Below are 17,402 nucleotides of genomic sequence, written 5' to 3'. Positions count from 1 at the left end.
TATTGGGCACCCTGGAGGTGACATCTTGCCCCTGACCTTTACTACACCACTGTGAAGCAAGCTCTTTCATTAGCCCTTCTAGAGATATGGCAATAAAGACTGGTAGAGGTGAAGGTTATGTGTAGAGGGGTTGGTGTGTGGAGGTCACTCAGATCATCTTGCAGCGCTAGGGGCTTGGGGTGGGGGTGCAGCAGTCCTGCCTTGGGACTGAAGGAGATCAATGATCTCTGAGGTAAGGAGTCTCAGAGATGGGACATAGACAGTTGGCATGGGGAGACTTGTGGAAGAGGGGTGGGCTGTATGAGCAACTCCCCCCCTCAGACTTCAGCCCCCTAGGTGGAAACAATGACACAGTCAGCTCCCAATACCAAGGCTCTGACATCAGGAGGTGGGGGTGGCCAGAGTATGTGTGGGGTGCCACGCCCCTTGGCAAGCCCCCGTGGCCAATGGGACAGGCTTGGAAGAGTCCAGGGCTGGCTTCTGGAGCTTCAAAAACGCGTGAGGAGGGAAGAGGGTGCAGACGGAGGCTCAGCTGCCTGTTGCGCTTGTCCTGGCACCTCCGCTTTGCCAGAGCCCCTGGCCAGCATGTCGTCTGCACATTTTAACCGAGGTCCTGCCTACGGCCTGTCTGCTGAAGTAAAGAACAAGGTAAGGCTGGAAGGACTGACAAACACCCTGCCGGGACAGAGCCCAGTTCCCTGAACCCCCTCCTACCTGTGTCACGTGTCCTAAGTCCTGAGAAGAGAAGGAAGATAAGGGTAGGGGCTGTTTTTCTGTCCTTGCAATATCCCAAAGACCTCAGTTACTTGAGGGGTGAAGTGACGGGACCCCACAATCCAAAAATAGAAGTAATTGGAGTGCTGCAAAGATTCCCCACCTGCTCAGAGTCCTTGGTCAATCTTCTTGTTCCTGGGAGGGATGTAGGGGGAAAGGACAGATTCCCTACCAAAAAAAAAAAAAAAAAAAAAAAACTCTGCCGGACTGTAGAGCTAAAAGATATTGAGAGACAGCATCTTCCTGCTGGTGGGTAAACTGAGGCTTAGAAAGGAGAAACAAGAAACTAGGGCACCAGGTAAAGCAAGTGCAAAGCCAAACTATCTCCACAATGGGATGGGCAAGCTTCTCAGGACAGGGGACTGCGCGGAGGGGGAGAGGCAGTCCCATTTGACAGAAGGGAACACTGAGGTACTTTCTTTCCAGGATCCCACAGCAGGAGCTGTGGGGAACGAGGAGCAGGGATTGGGACCTGGATCCAGTTGGGGTATCCTGAGGGCTGGAGTTCAGGGAGTGTGGGGGGCGGGTGCTCTGCCGGAGACTGATGGCAGCGCCGCCCCCTCCCCCCAGCGCCGGCCCCAGAGTCACAGAGGAGCCGCCGCGCCTTATAAGGCGGCCTTGGGCAGCCCGGGCCCGCGCTATATAAGGGCCGGTTTGCTTTATAAAGCCGGGCTGGTGAGGAGGGGGGCGACAGGGCTGGGGCCAGGTAAAGGGCTGCATCCCTCCTCTCCCCATGCAGAAGTGAGGCATCTCTCCATCTCACTACCACCAGGGGCTGGGAGGCTAGCATGCAGGAGGATTGCAGAAAGAACAGCGAAGCAGCCTTGGAGACTGGAGACAGGAGACAGGAGAGCAAGCCAGGAGGGAGATGCGAGCTAAGAGGTTGAGAAGGGAGTGTGTGGAATCCCACCCCTACCCGGCAAGATGGGATCAGAGCGGAAGCTTAAAAAAAAAAAAATGAACAGGGGACAGTCTTCAGAGATGGGACACTCCTCCCCCCCAGACTGAATAAAAGACAATGTAGAGAGTTGGGAACAACGAGAGAAGAGACCAAGTGGGGCTGAGGACAAACCTACAGAAACAGCAGGCGAGGCTTAGGGGGATAAGATGCTCTCATTTCTAACTAGAGATTGTATGCATGATGACCTGGGACGCCACTGAGGGAGGTTTCCCAGGAAACCAGCACCCAGGGGGCTTCTTCTTAGGGCTCCTCCCCACCCCCAGTTTAAGGCATTTCCCCTTCCAACAGGAGAGTGGGGAGGGCTAAGCCCCAAGTTTGGCTTGGAGGGGAAACCGAGGAGCCAAGCGCCTCCCCACCCCCCACCCCCACCCCCAACTTCAAGGATCTGGCTTTCCAGTCCCCTCTTGTCTATTCATTGGTGCCAAACCTCAGAATGCCCGGAATGGCCCCCTGGGCAGGTGCCACCTCAACCCTGGCCCTCAGCCTGCCCCCAACACCCCTCCCCTACTGTGGACACTGAGAAAGGATTGCCTTAGTTGGGATGAGGTAGGAGATCCTGCCTATCTGGGCTGGGCTGGGCACCCAGAAAGCCAAAGCCTCTCTCTATTGCCCGGGTCCTCATCACCTGCTCTGCATGTCTGTCTCCTCTTCAGCTGGCCCAGAAATATGACCATCAGCGCGAGCAGGAGCTGAGAGAGTGGATTGAGGGGGTGACAGGCCGCCGCATCGGGAACAACTTTATGGATGGCCTCAAAGACGGGATCATTCTTTGCGAGTGAGTGAGGTTCTTAGGGTGCAGGCCCTGCCTCTAGCCCAGCAGTCCCTCTCCAAAGAGCCCCTCAACGTCCCCGTGATGGTACTGAGCCTGGGGCTGGAGTTAGACACTGATATTTGATGCCGCCCCCATTCCTTGAAAGGCCGAAGAGATTCACCCTATGTTGGTTTCACAGGCAAAGATGACAAGAGTCAGTCAGGTTAAAAACACAGTCAGGTAACACGGAAGCCCTGAGGTGTTACAAGGGCATTATCCAGCTAGCCCACTCTACAGGGCAGGTCTGTCTATGGATTCCAGCATCAGAGCTAAATGGCAGTGGGCAACAGTGGCTGTTTATCACCAGTTTAAATGTCGTTAGGGTGGTGTCACAAGAATCTGTGTAGACCGTGGTGGCTTCCCACTGCCCTCATCATTGGGGAAGATGAAAATTGTCCCCATGGCCTGGCATACGCTCAAGCCTCAGCACTGACAAAGCTGAGGAAGATTTCAGAATTCTAGGTCAGCCTAGGCTGCATAACAAGACTCTGTCTTCTAAAACAAGGAAGGCAGAGCTCTCCTAGCATACAGGAGGCACTGGGTTCATCTCTTGCACAGTATAAAGCCAGGTGTGGTGGTACAGGCCTATAACTCCAGGCACGTTAGAGGTGGAGGTAGGAGAATCAGAAATCTGATGTCACCCTGGCTCCACACTGAGTTTGGGACCACAGGCTACAAGAAAGCCTGCCTTGCAAAACAGAACAACATAACCCCTACACTAGGCCTGGAGAGATGGCTCAGTCAGGAAGGCACTTGCTGTATAGGTCTGAGGACTTGGGTGTTAAAACAGAAGGCAGGCTAGAGAGGTGGCTTAGCGATTGATAGCTCTTGCTCCATGATCAGAAGAACAGAGTTGGGGTCCCAACATCCATGTAGCGGGTCAAACATCCCTGCAAATACCGGCAACCCTGGCTTGGAGGGTTGGGAGGACAGGAAGAACAATGGGGCTTGATGGGTTCCAGCCCAGCTAAGAGAATGTGAGTCCCAGGCTCCCCAGCCTATTTGGTAAGCTTGTCTCAAAAACCAAGGTGGGAGCTAGAGAGACGTCTCGCTGGGTACAGGCGCTGCTGTGCAGGCCTGGCAGTCTGAGCTCCAGTGCTGATCTACAGGAAGATGGAGAGACAGGATGGAATCGACACAGCTCTCCTCTGACTTCCACCCCATCACAATGCCCCCCCCCATCACCAAGGTGAATGGCACCTGAGGGGTCACAGGGGAGACTGGCCTCTACATAAGCTGCACACATGCACACATGCACATACAAGCACACAGCAAGGGTAAACACTCTTGCAACTCCTAGCACCAGGTACAAATTCTTTTTTGTACATGTGTCTGTGAGTGTGAAATGCAGTGCACATATTGTATGTGAGCATATAGCGATGTCAGAGGGCAAATTGTGGGAGCCAGTTCTGTCTTCTTACCCAGGATTTGGGCTGAAGTCATCCGGCTTGGCCGCAAGTGGCCTTACCCACTGAGCCATCTTGCTTGCCCTCTTTTTTGAAAAGCAAAACAACCAAACCTACCTTATTTATACATACGGGTGTTTTGGCAGCGGGTATGTGTTCCCCTGGATGAGTACCCAGTGCTCTTCACTGCTGAGCCGTCTTTCTGGTTCTTTCTTTCTTTCTTTCTTTCTTTCTTTCTTTCTTTCTTTCTTTCTTTCTTTCTTTTTGTAGACAGGGTTTCATGTAGCAGAGGCTGGCCTTGAACTCCTCATCCGCTACCTCCACCTTCTGAGTACAGGCTAGCATGACCACACCTAGACATCCCACTTCCCCCTAACACTGGGCAAGGTCCTGAACCCAGCTGGGGCCTGTGTGCTTCTGAGTCTGACACTGTGAGTTACTGCTCCCCCTTGGAAAGTTTCTCAGAGGTGCAGTACAGCTCAGCTTCTCCAAGGCCAGATGCTCAGAGGTGGGGCTATTTATCTTCTTTCATTCCTATCTACAAGAAACAAGAGTCCAGGACATGCTGGTCCTGGCTTACAGAGAGCTGGCTCGGGCCTGAGTACAGAGCCAGGGTTGAGCTCCTATGGTAGAGGACATACACCTAAGCAAGGGCGCCTGAGTTCCCTCCCCTGCTAATGGACCGACCAGCCATTTCCTTAGTCATTCATGTAATAAGCATTTATAGAAGTCCTGGTATACACAGGCCTTTGCTCAAGGCATGCGGAAAGTGAACCAGACTCCGTGTAGAGCCTACGAGGGAGCATTGGTAGCAGTGGGAGAAACCGTGCTGGTTCCACACCCAGCAATATTATCACCGTGATAAGAAATGGTTATCAACCAACCGACCAACCAACCAACCAGATACTCACACTCATGCTTATAGCAAGAGAGTACAATGAAGAACACCCAATGGGGGTGATGATTGGCTCAGTGGGGACAGACACTTGCCACCAACACCGCTGATCTGAGTTCAATTCCCAGGACCCACATGTTGGAAAGAAAGAACAGACTCCTAAAAGTTGCCCGCCGACTTTCACACGTGTGTGGCTGTCACAAGGATTTCCTGGCTGGCAACTGGGTCTAGCTGTCCATAAGCACGTGCTAGGTACAAAAGGGTCCCCTTCCAGCTGGCAACTCTTCCACCCAGCCTGCATCCTGAAGCATCCCCAGATGCTCACCTACTCCACTCCCCGCTTCTCTTTGTTAGATTTATCAACAAGCTCCAGCCGGGTTCTGTGAAGAAGGTTAATGAGTCAACCCAGAACTGGCACCAGGTAAGTTCAGACACATCGTACTCGTTTGTTTTCTGTTTTAGTGTTGAAGATTGAACCCAGAGCCGTGAGTGCCTGCTAGGCTGGAGCTCCATTGCCTAGCCATGCCTCAGCCCCTCACTGGGGGATTCCAGGCAGGGGCTCTACCTTAGAACCACTCAACCCAAGATTTCCATCGCTGGCTTTGACAAAGCCTCCCCTCACCGACAGAGGACTACTCTGGTCTTGGCCCTCTCCTACTTGTTGACAAAAGGTCTCCATCTCTTCACTGTTGTCCTCTGGGACCAGGCTGGCAGTCTGTCAAACTGAGGACTCTGTCCCTGCTTCTGGTCTCACCTATAGGAGTCCTAGGATTTCAGACATTCATGCCGTGTATGTGGCTTTTACTTGGTTTCTGGAGATTCAAACTCTGATCCTGACACTTGTACAGAAAGTGTTTGCTTATTTTGCTTGTTTGTATTTCTTACCAAAATCACCTTCTTGGCTCCTACTTTTTATTTTGAGACAATGTCTCATTAAGATGCCCAGGCAGCTGTTGAATTTGCAATCCTGCCTCAGCCTCCTCAGGGGGATTCCTTTTTGTGTTTATTAGTGTGTGTGTGTGTGTGTGTGTGTGTGTGTGTGTGTGTGTGTGTACACTTGTGTGGACAAGTGCCCACAGAGGCCCGGAAGAGGCACTGAATCCCTTGGAGTCTCATTCAATCCTTTATCTCCTACCCCCTCAGCCCTCTGACCCACCCTCTCATCTCTGACATGGTCTCTTCTCCTACAGCTGGAGAACATAGGTAATTTCATCAAAGCCATTACCAAGTATGGGGTGAAACCCCACGACATCTTTGAGGCCAACGACCTGTTTGAGAACACCAACCACACACAAGTTCAGTCCACTCTCCTGGCTCTGGCCAGCATGGTGAGTGTGGGGGCTGGGGCTGGGGCCTGACATACATAGGGACACTCAGGCCTCTGAGCCTCACCAAGGGTACAGAGTCACTGAGGGGAAGTGAGGCCTGCTGGAGCCTCATGTCCTCCTTTCCTCCATGCAGGCCAAGACAAAAGGAAACAAAGTCAATGTGGGGGTCAAATATGCAGAGAAACAAGAGCGGAGATTTGAGCCAGAGAAGCTGAGAGAAGGCAGGAATATCATTGGACTACAGGTACGGCCCCTTCTTCACATGGGCTGCTCTGGGCTGCAGGGAAGGTAACCCAGAGCCTGGAGGCTTCGAGGGTCAGAATATTAGTGTGGACTGGGCAGGACACTGGATGGCGTTAGTACTTTCTGTTTACTAACATGGTCCCTCTGCCCATAGTCCTAAGTAGTTCCTGATTTTACAGACCCTTAAGATATTTTATTTATCTTTACGGGTATGAGTGTTTCACCTGCATGTATACCTATAAATCACATGTGTAACACACCTAGGCCAGAAGAGGGCATCAGATCCCCTGGAACTGGAGTCATAGACCACTGTTAGCAGCCATGTGGGTGCTGGAAAACAAACCCAGGCCCTCTGTAAGAGCAGCCAGTGCTCTTAAACACTGAGCCATCTCTCCAGCCTCTAGATCCTTTTTTCAAACACTTTTTAAAAAAAAAATCTTTTTATATTTGCCTGTATGCATGTATGTATGTATGTGCACCATGGTGTGTGTAGTACCCCCAGAGATAACAAGAGGATGCGGTGTCCCCTGGGATTAACTACTTACTTGTCGTTAAGGATTGCTGTGGGTGCTGGGAGTGGAACCTGGATCCTTTGGAAGAGCAGTCAGCGTTCTTAACCACCGAGTATCTCTCCATTTTTTTTTTTTTTTTAATACAGATAGAGAAACTAGGGTTTGCAGACGGAAGCACACTATTCTTCGTCAGTGTTGGGGATTGAGTCTAGGCAAGCACGCTGCCTTAGTTACGTCTCCACCCCCATTCACTTTTCCTTTGTGTGAATGTGTCTGTGTGTGTGCCTCAAGGTCAGAGGTCTCAGCCACTGGCACTCCTCAGGAGACATCCACTTTGTTTGTTTTGTTTTGAAATAGGGATTCTCTTTGTAGCCCTGGCTATCCTGGAACTTTCTATGTAGACCAGGCTGGCCTCCATCTGCCTCTGCTTCCAAGTGCTGGGATCAAAGGTGTGCGCCTTCACATCTGGCCATCTTGCTTTTTGAGACAGAGCCTCTCACAGCGTTTTCTAGTTTGTGTTCTGATGTAATAAAACACTAACCGAAGCAAGTAGTAGGAGGAAGGGGTTTATTTGGCTTGCGTTTCCACATCATAGCACACACTGGGGAGAAGTCAGGGCAGGAGCCTGGAGGTAGGGACTGACGCAGAGACCATGGGGAAACATTACTTACTGGCTTGCTCTCTGTGGCTTGCTCAATTTTCTTATCTATCTCAGAACCACCTACCTAGGGATAGCCCACTGACCTGTGGCCTGGGTCCTAGGCAAGCACTTGAGGCAGGGTCTCCTATAACCCAGGTTAGCCTTGAATTCACTATTCAGAGCTAGCCTTGAGCTTCCATTCTGATCCTCCTGCCTCTACCTCCCCAGTACAGTTTTTATCCTGACACAGGGTCTTGGTGAGTTGGCCAAGCTGATGGCCAGTTTGCTGGAGGCAGGGCAGGCCTCTACCTTGCCATCCTCCTCCCGTGGCCTCCCCATCAAGTAGCTAGGACTATGGACCTATGCTGGCAACCCCAGCTTGATCTACCTCTCTTTCTCTTTTCATTTATTTTATTGTTTGAGGCAAGTTCTCACTGTGTGGCCCAGGCTGGCCTGGAACTCAAGCCATGTAGACCAGCCTGGCTTCAAACTCACGGAGATCCACTTGCCTCTGCCTTCTCGGGTTCTCTCCTTTCACTATGTGGGTCCCATGGGTCAGACTCAGGTCATCAGGCTTGGAGGCAAGACCCTTTACCCACTGAGCCATCTGTCCCTCGGGGCTGGAGCTTAAACTTCTCAACCTCTTGGGGTTACAGTTGAAGTTCCCTCCAGCCAGCATTCCAGCTGACACGATGTGGGCCACATGTTGAACCTAAAAACCTGCTCATGTAATATCCCCACTGTTTCTGGCCTCCTGCTCTTGTGTCTCACAGGGACACTCTGTAATCCTTATTGATTAATTAATCTCTTTCCTAGATGGGCACCAACAAGTTTGCCAGTCAGCAGGGCATGACGGCCTATGGTACCCGGCGTCACCTCTATGATCCCAAACTGGGTACAGATCAGCCCCTGGACCAGGCGACCATCAGCCTGCAGATGGGCACCAACAAGGGTGCTAGCCAGGTTTGTGTCGTCAGTGGGACACCCGGTGAGATGCGGGGGGGTTGGGGGGGGAAGTGGAGCTGCTACCCCTGTGGCTTGACCACTGTTCCATCCTTTAGGCTGGCATGACTGCACCAGGCACCAAGCGGCAGATCTTTGAGCCAGCTCTGGGCATGGAACACTGTGACACACTCAACGTCAGCTTGCAGATGGGCAGCAACAAGGGGGCCTCACAGAGGGGCATGACAGTGTATGGGCTGCCTCGCCAGGTGTATGATCCCAAGTACTGCCTGACCCCGGATTACCCAGAGCTGGGTGAGCCCACCCACAATCACCACCCGCACAACTACTACAACTCTGCCTAGGCTCCTCCCCCAAAAGGCTGGCTGCTGCTCTTGGCTGGACCCAGCTGGCCCAGCCAACCCCATCTCCTGCATGGCGTCCCCCCAGCCCCCTGGCACCTGCCTATAGGGTTACAGTTTGGGGAGATCAGGCCGAGGGAATGGGAAGAAGGGGGCCCCTCATCCCTGGAGCTTTTGCAGGGCCCAACATAGAAATGGGTGTCCCCAACCGCGCCCAAAGGAAGCACTGAGTAAAGCTATTCCAGCTGCCCCCCTTTACTCCCTCACAAGTGAGTACCTCCCAGAACCAGAAACCCTTCAAGCAAAGCCCCCAGAACCCAGGCTTGGCCTGACCCCTGCCCCATTCCTGCAACGGGAGCAGAATGCATGCCTGGAAACGCAGTGGACACACGCAGTTTGGTTTTGCAGTGACTGGCGTTGGTGGATGTGACAGCAGCGTTTGTAACTCGAACACTCTCTTTTTCTATTTCACTGGAGCACAATAAATGGCTGTGACATCATCGGAGTCTTGGGGCCAGTTGTTTAGGAGCGTGGCTTAAATAATCTCCATCCTCCCACACATATAGGAGGTATACAGACCCTCCTATATACACTAGGGCCAGTGAGATGGCTCAGAACTGATAAAGGCACTTGACACCAAGTTTATGACCTGAGTTCAATCCTTGAGACCCACATGGTCGAAAAGAATCAGTTTCTGCAATCTCCTCTGACCTTCACACAGGCCATGTGATACATAGCCTTCCTTAAATAAATATTTAAAAAATTAAGTAGATACACCTACAGACCTCACACCACAACACAGGGTAAGCACATTGCAAATGCCACATACATTTAAACAAAATGATCAGGAGTGTCCTGGGAGGGGTCCCAGATTGTGTGCAAGTGGTGTGCACTGGTACTACTGGGCCAGGTAATGTACCCACTGTTGGCAGAGATGTTGAGTGATTTACCTTGGGGCATGGCTTTCTCTCTATGCCTGCCTTGTACCCAGAAGTGTCTCTCTTTTTTCTCCTCAAAACTGAATCTCATGGGCTGGTGAGATATCACAACTGTAAAGACATGTTACATGAAACAAAGGTGTTTGCTGCCAAGTCTGACAACTTTGAGTTCAAACCCTAGGTCCTACTCGATGAAGGACCAACGCCATTAAACTGTCCTCCACCTCTGCCACAGCACGCATGTACCCACCCACACTTTTTTATTTTTTGCTTTTTGAGACAGGATGTGTGTTTGTGTGTGTGTGTGTGTGTGTGTGTGTGTGTGTGTGTGTGTTGGGGGGTTAGTCCTGGTTGTCCTAGAACTTGGTTTTTTTTTTTTTTTTTGACCAGGCTGGGTTTGAACTTACAAAGATCTGCCCACCTCTATCTCCTAAGTGCTGGGACCACCACCATCCAGCAATAAATGTCTTTGAAACAAACAAACAAACAAACAAACAAACCCAAAAACTGAGTCCCAGAGCTGGCCTAGGATCCTGAAAGTGTAGACAGGTCTTTGACATTACCTTGCTCAGCAAACAGAAACAGGTCTCAGCAAAGACCCTGTTCTCTTGAAGAAGGCTCTAGATGTTCTGCCTGAAAACTACCTGTCTGCTGGTCAGGGCTTCAGAGAATGCAGAAAGATGGGAGGGAACCCAGTCTCTTCCCTACTCCATCACTTCCAGGACAGAGGTTGAGGCTGTAACCCTGGGAGATATCTGAAATTTTACAGACACAAAGACCATGGCCTCACCAACTGGACTCCAGGCACCTTAGCCCCCTTTGTTCTGGGGAAGCTGTGCTGAAGGCATGAGCTTAGCCCAGGCTTGGCCTGTCAGTCAGATAAGGTGGCAGAGGCACCTGTCCAATAAGAGGGCTCTGATGCCAGCTCTGGGTGTCCCATCTGCTGAGGATACCAATCTAGAAGCCTACCTACCATTGTTGCCTGGGGACTATAGCTCTGGCCAAGCCTAAGGGACCTCAGTGCACCAAGGGGCATATCACTGAAGGATGAATCAGGAGTTATGATCTAGCAGCCCAGCCCAGCAGCCATCATTTCTGGGTCAGCTTAATACCTGCTTTGGCTGTTTACCTGCCCTGGGGTGGCCACAGAACCACCTGATGCCAGGTTCTGCCACCAGCCCATTCAGCAGGACTCCGGCAGTTTCCATGTGTGGAATACACAACTACTTGTGTAGGCATGTGCATGCATGAGCACGAGGGCAGAGGCTGATGTCACACCATCCTTGGTTACCCTGTATTTTTTTTCTGGAGACAGGGTCCTCTCTGACCCCAGAGCTCACTGATGTGGTGAGGCTGGCAGGCCATCAAACCCCAACGATCTGATCTGTCTGTCTCTCCTGTCCCAGTGCTGAGGTACAGAGACGGGCTTTTACATGGATGCTAGGGACTTGATCTCAGGTGAAGTACTTAACTGGCAGCCACCCCCTGAGCTCTCTACAAGAGCTCAACCATGAGGAGCTCTAAACCACAGGTGAGGAGCTAAGTCCAGGTCACTTGGTACAAAGTCTCCCATCACCCTGAGACCCTGTGAGGGCATATGGGGCTCTCACATACTTACCATAAGAGTGTCCTGGCATAGCTTCCAGCCTTCAAGAACCCTCACCACCCTTAGAAAGTATCCCTTCTGTGACCATTACTTTTCCAGTGGCCCAAAGTACCCGGGGCTTGAGACCTCAGCCCAGGATCTGGACTTAGGAATTAAAATGGTGTGTTGTGAAGCCAAGCTTCCTGAATTCAAGGTCCTCCTGTTCGTTTAAGGATGCAGGAACTTGGGCATCGCCTCCTCTCTTATCTAGGCACCTGCTTCACCTTCACAGGGTGACTGCCAGCACACAGCAAGATATCCACTGTAGGTACCAACTTTTGAGTGTCACCTCCTTGGTCACCTGTGGATGGACAAGTGTGCCAGAGGTCAACCTCAGCTGCTGATCCTCAGCTGCTGATCCACGTTTTCTATTTTTAGAAAAGTTATTTTGGGCTGGAAAGATGGCTCAGTGGTTACGAGCACTATCTGCTGTTGTAGAGACCCAAGTTCAGTTCCACGTCAAGCAGCTCATGACTGTCTGAAACTACAAGTTCACGGGACCCAACGCCCTTTTCTGATCTTCAGGGACACATTCATGTGTCACAACCACCTGAAACTCCAGTTTGAGGAGATAATACTTCTGGACTCCTCAACACTGTATGCATGTGGTACAGGCACCAGGAAAACGTCATTACACATAAAACCCTTTCTAAAATGTGTACAAAATTTTAATCTTTCTTTAGCGTATGGGTGCCACAGAACATGTGTGCTCAGATCCCCAGAAGTTGGTTCTCCCCTCCCACCACCACGTGGGGCTCGAGGACGGAGCTGAGATTGTCAGGCTGACACAGCAAACGCTGGCCAGCTAAGACCTTTGGTTGGCCTAGTGTTTGAGATTTTAAAACAATTTTGTTATTATTTAGTGAGTGTGATGTGTGTGCTGCAGGGGTTTTGTGTGCTACAGGGCATATGTGGAGGTCAGAGGTGATAGAAAGTTCAGGAGTCAGCTCTTTCTTCCCAACATGAGGGTCCTGGGGACTGAATTCAGGGTACGGCTGAGACATCTGACTTTTTTTTTGAGACCAGGTCTCACTGTGCAGCTTTGGCTGGCCCAGACCATGCTGTGTAGACCACACTTGCCTCAAACTCAGAGCTTCCTACCTCTGTCTCCTCCCGAGTGCTGAAAACCGGCCTGGTGGTTAAGAGCACTTGATGTTCTCCAGGGGGCCTGAGTTCAGTTCTTAGCACCCACGTCAGGTCACCCAGAATGCTCTGGGCCTCTCAGCTCCAGGAGATCAAACACCTTTGACCTCTTCAGGCACCTTCGCTCACACACACAAGCTCATACACGTGTATGTGATGAGAATAAAACCCCAATCTTTCAGTGTGTGCTACCATGCCCAGCACAATCATGCTTTTTTTGAGACAGGGTCTCTCACTGGCTCAGAACTAGCCAACTAGACAAGGCTGTCTGGTGGGGAGCCCCAGGGATCTGCTGTCTGCCTCCTCGGCACTGGGGTTACAAGTGCACTCAGCCATACCCAGTGTTTTGTGTGGTTTCTGGGGATCACCTGTGGCCTTCATGTTGGTGGAGTGAAAGCTTTACTGCCTGAACTGTCTCCCTAGTCTCTGTGGTCTTTACTGCTGCTGTACATACAAACCCAGATGCCCGTCTGGTTCACTGATGTCCTCAATACCCAGAATCATCCAATTGTGCAGTGTTTGAAGTGGTGTTATATCTTTAATTTTGCCACTTAGAAGGCTGGGGCAGAAGGATGAACTTGAGACTATTCTGGGCTGCAGTGAGATCTTGTCTCAAACACTACCACTGGTTGGGTGTGGTGGCTCACACCTTTCATCTCAACACTTGGGCAGAGGCAAGCTGATTTCTGAGCACGAGGCTAACCTGGTCTACAGTAAGATCCTTTTTCACCTCACCTCCCTCCCCCAAACCAAACCAACCAACTAGGAAAAACTGACCAAGCCATGTATCATAGAGCCACCATGATCTCTCTTGAATGCCTCAGCCCTGAGTCTCCCACTCCCCTTCTGACACCAGGGCTACCTCATGACCCAAGAAAGTACAGGGAGGCAGGGATACACACTGGCTGCTTTATTGACAGGCTCATGAGTGACAGCTGTACCCCAACTAGCCCCTACCTTTTCTACAACAGCAGAAAAAAATGGTGCTCCCCAGCAAAGCCCAGCCAAGGCACCTGGGTGGTCATTAGCCTCGACTCCCAGACCACAAGCACTAGGAGGCTGGGAAGGACAGAAAATCCAGGTCCCCAAGGGCAAGGTGCTGGTGAGGTAGCTGAGGAGACTGGAGGTTCCACAGCTATTCCTTGCCTGGGATGTCAGGAACCGTCACCAGAGAAGACAGGAACCTGAAGCTTGGGGCAGGGTGGGAGCAACTCCAAGGCTTTCAGTCATCTGAAGTGTAGGGTTCTGTGAGGCCACCCTGGGCTGCTTGGTGAGGCTCAGCGTCGCTCACCTCCGTCACATCTGCAGCCATGCACATCTACTCACTCACACCCACTCCATACACACAGAGGGAGGGCTGTCAGCCCTGGACCTACACCCTGGAGCCCTGGAATGTCTCTGGATTGGCAGCCAGATCGGGGGCTGCAGAGGAGCAGGTCCTTGACACTGCTACTGATTGGCTGCCTCACAGGCGTCTATCCAGTCGCTGTACACATCCACCGGTTCCGACAGGTACGTGATGGGGGTCTGAAACTCCTCTAGGCACACGGTACAGGAGATGACTCCAGTGTTTCGAGCACGGTCCCTGCAGTGAGACAAGGTCATGTGTGACAAGCGAGCCCTGAGCCTGTGGAGGCCACCTTGATGGCAGGAAGGCCCAGGATGAGCAAGGAGGGGGACAGAGGCCTGGATGCCCACCCAGAATCCCACTTACATCTTCACATCACAGGACTTCTCGTGGTTACAGAAAGGGCAAGTGAACTGGGTCTCTAGGGTGCCTGTCATCTTCTTCTTGGGGGGCGGCTTCCGTTTGGACTTCCTTCGGCCCATAACTACAGAGGGGATAAAACCTGTGGTGCAGAGGACAGGGGTCAGAGGCTGGTAGCATCTGGCCACTCTCTGTCTCCATCCCCTAGAAGCAGGACAGAGGCAACCAGCAGTGGTCTGTGGAGAAGGAAAGATGTATACTCTGTCATCACCCAGGCTCCTGGGCCTAGGCACAACAGTCCCTGTGTACACTCTGGGCAACAGGACCAAGAACAACCTTTAACCTTGGTTTCCCAACTTCCTGTTCATCTTTAGGTAGGTCACTTATGGTCTTTGTGCTCAGGTTCTCAGGAAAAGGTACGGGTAGATAGCTGGCTGGAGAAAAAGCAGGGACAGAGAGAGGGCACTGATGTAATGATGCATGCTGTTAAGAGATGAGGGAGGTAAGTCCCAAGAGTGAGTAAAGATGAAGTCAAGGGCAGGAAGATGGCTTAGTACCAACCATGACAACATGACAACCCTAGTTCAATTCCAGGAACCTATACAAGGCCAGGCACAGTGAGTCAAATCTGAAACCCCAGCAGGCTGACTTAGAGGTGGAAGGCGTTGTCTGGGAACTGCTGACTACTTAGCCTGGACTACATAGGGATGGGCCAAAAACAAGATGAAAGGTGAAGACAGACTCCCCAAATTCTGTTCTCTGACCTCAACGTGCACTATACATAGGACGTGTGCCTCCTCTAACCAAATACAGTCTCAATTAGTGCCCTACCCCAGCCTCCCTTTGAGACCGTCTCACTGCAGTGCAGGGCTGGTCAGGACTCACTATGTAGGCCTGCCTCTGCTGTCCACGCGTGGAGATTAGAGGAATGCATCACCACACTCAGCTGCTGCTTTATTGAAACAGGGTCTCACTGTATAACTTTGATTGACCTAGAATTATCTATGTAGAAAAGGCTCGCTTCAAACTCAGAGAGATCTGCCAGCTTCTGCTTGGGATTAAAGGTGTACATGTGTTATCACACTTGGCTTTTGTATTAAAAATAAGAAATAAAAGAAAACACCAGCATGTTAGCATATGCCAGAACCCAGGAGGCTCAGAGAGGAGGGTGGAAAATTCCTATCAAGTTGGAGTCTAGTCTGAACTAGCCCACCCCACACTGTAACCCCAGCACTTCAAATCACTGAAAGCTGGAGGTCAGCTTGGGCAATAAAACAAATTTAAATCTACTGTCCAAAACAAAACAAAGGAGTATACAGACATATATGTAGGCAAAGCATCTATCTATCTATCTATCTATCTATCTATCTATCTATCTATGATAAAAAATAGATTTAAAAATCCATGTTAATAAAGATGTACAGTTCTTAACATGAAAACTGGCCTCGAACTCAGAGATCCGAGTCCATCATCCACCTGCCTGACTCTCACAAGCTGGGATTAAAGGCACTAGCACCACCATCTGGTAACAGGTGCATGCTTAACTGGATGAACTCAGCTGGTTGGAACCGAGCGTGTATAAGGTTCTAGGGCAGAGGTCCTCAACCTGTGGGTTTGGGGGGGGGGGGAAATATATCAGATATCCTGAATCCAGATATCCCAGACATAAGATAAAAATAAATAAATCTTCAGAATATCTGTATTAATAGTTACAGATGACAGCTCTTAAGGACACTTGTAACTGGATGGATCCTATTTCTATGAGGTTATTAGAGTTAGATTTCTAAGGTGGGGCTACTTTGAGTGAAGGGACATCAGGAAGGACCTTCTCTTCTCCAGTTATTTCAGATGAAGCCTGGATGACAGAAGGCAGCTTTGATGCCAAGACGGTCAGGAGGAGGGGTGTATCTGAAAAGTCTGAGCCAGATGAAGGGTTTTCTCATTGTTTTACTTCAGAACGAATGGCTAAGGCTCTGGGAGCAACAGGGATAAAGTGTGAAAGGCTCAAAAAGAAAGGCCAGACCCTGACGGTGAAGCATAGCCTGGTCCCCAGCTCAGTTGTCAACTATGTAAGCAGATGTGTTTGTGTCCCCTCCCATTTGGACCTGGCAACCAGCTACAACGGAATCACGGACTGGACATCTTGGTCGATCCTGTCTCAGTTGCTACAGGCATTGCTGCTAAGCCTGAAAAGCTGAATTTGGTCCCTGAACCCACGTAAAGGTAGTTGCATGTTGTCAATTAACTTCTATACACATTCTACATACATAGAAAAAATATAGGACAAAAGATTTCTAAAACTTTCAAAACAGGGCAAGGAAGATGGCTCAGCAAGTGAAGATGCTGGCTGCCAAGCCTGATAGCCTGAGTTCATTTCCCTGGGCTCTCACGGTGAAGAGAGAACCGACTCCTGTAAGCTGTCCTCTGTATACACACACACACACACACACACACACACACACACACTATTCAAAACAAACTCACGATCACTTTAAAACTCCTCCGCCATCTGCAACCCTGCCCATCAATCTCTGAGGAGGGATTTCACTCGGTCACTGCTCGATCCCTAGCACCCACAGTGCCTGGTAAACCTTATGCACTTAGTAACTACTTGTTGAACGAATCAGTGAGTTTTCCTGAATCTGTCTCAGTGTGGCCCCAGAATCCCACCGGCAAACCGAAGCCTACGAACGAGCCATGGTGTCCCCGGGCGACTGGGACGGCGGGAAGGGGTCTCGGCGGAGGAGGGACGGCGTCCGCCTCACCCAGGCTTCGGTGGCGCCGCCCGCTCGCCCAGCTGCAGGGGTCCAGGGGTCAGGTTCCCCACGCGGCCGTCCTCAGAGCCATGCCTCGGCCAAGCCTCCACACACTGATCTAGAGAAGAGCGCCTGTCCCGCCTAGCCCAACGCTCGCCCGCGAGACCCTAACACTTACTTTGTACCAGTCCTGCTTCTCAGTCAAGGCCGCTTCACCCAGGAGACGCTAACTTCCGGTCCCTAACGGAAGCGGAAATCTCTCTTTGGGTTTCCCGCCCACTTCTTAACCAAGTAAAAGGATGTGTAGACCCCGCCTCCAACTGGCTGGCTCCACGTAA

At 51.1% G+C, this 17,402-nt stretch overlaps 2 protein-coding genes across 3 annotated transcripts; one reads left to right on the top strand and one right to left on the bottom strand.

Annotated features, from left to right (window-relative positions):
* The first annotated feature begins 484 nt into the window (after positions 1 to 484).
* Positions 485 to 9,374, top strand: Cnn1 (calponin 1). The gene is made up of 7 exons (XM_034511114.2): positions 485 to 648; positions 2,389 to 2,510; positions 5,202 to 5,268; positions 6,038 to 6,175; positions 6,309 to 6,419; positions 8,387 to 8,533; positions 8,632 to 9,374. The coding sequence occupies exons 1-7, from the start codon at positions 586 to 588 to the stop codon at positions 8,875 to 8,877; spliced, it is 894 nt and encodes a 297-aa protein (XP_034367005.1). The 5' UTR covers positions 485 to 585; the 3' UTR covers positions 8,878 to 9,374.
* Positions 9,375 to 13,495: 4,121 nt separating this feature from the next.
* Positions 13,496 to 17,350, bottom strand: Elof1 (elongation factor 1). 2 transcript variants are annotated; one of them, XM_034509676.2, is made up of 3 exons: positions 17,243 to 17,350; positions 14,315 to 14,450; positions 13,496 to 14,185 (listed from the first exon to the last, which is right to left on the bottom strand). In XM_034509676.2, the coding sequence occupies exons 2-3, from the start codon at positions 14,428 to 14,430 to the stop codon at positions 14,050 to 14,052; spliced, it is 252 nt and encodes an 83-aa protein (XP_034365567.1). In that variant the 5' UTR covers positions 14,431 to 14,450; positions 17,243 to 17,350; the 3' UTR covers positions 13,496 to 14,049. The 2 variants fall into 2 exon arrangements, with proteins under 2 accessions (XP_034365567.1, XP_076795860.1); XM_076939745.1 differs by lacking the exon at positions 17,243 to 17,350 and adding an exon at positions 17,074 to 17,208.
* Between the last annotated feature and the right edge of the window lie 52 nt (positions 17,351 to 17,402).

This window comes from Arvicanthis niloticus, chromosome 8 (assembly GCF_011762505.2).
Source record: "Arvicanthis niloticus isolate mArvNil1 chromosome 8, mArvNil1.pat.X, whole genome shotgun sequence".
In the NCBI taxonomy this organism is placed as follows: domain Eukaryota; kingdom Metazoa; phylum Chordata; class Mammalia; order Rodentia; family Muridae; genus Arvicanthis; species Arvicanthis niloticus.
This window is presented reverse-complemented; position numbering and strand designations above follow the sequence as displayed.

Coding starts and splice junctions, on each gene's coding strand:
- Elof1 (XM_034509676.2), bottom strand. CDS start 14,430: ATGGGCCGAAGGAAGTCCAAACGGAAGCCGCCCCCCAAGAAGAAGATG. Junction 14,186..14,314: donor AAGTCCTGTGATGTGAAGAT/GTAAGTGGGATT, acceptor GTCTCACTGCAG/GGACCGTGCTCGAAACACTG.
- Cnn1 (XM_034511114.2), top strand. CDS start 586: ATGTCGTCTGCACATTTTAACCGAGGTCCTGCCTACGGCCTGTCTGCT. Junction 6,176..6,308: donor TCCTGGCTCTGGCCAGCATG/GTGAGTGTGGGG, acceptor TCCTCCATGCAG/GCCAAGACAAAAGGAAACAA. Junction 8,534..8,631: donor CCAACAAGGGTGCTAGCCAG/GTTTGTGTCGTC, acceptor TCCATCCTTTAG/GCTGGCATGACTGCACCAGG.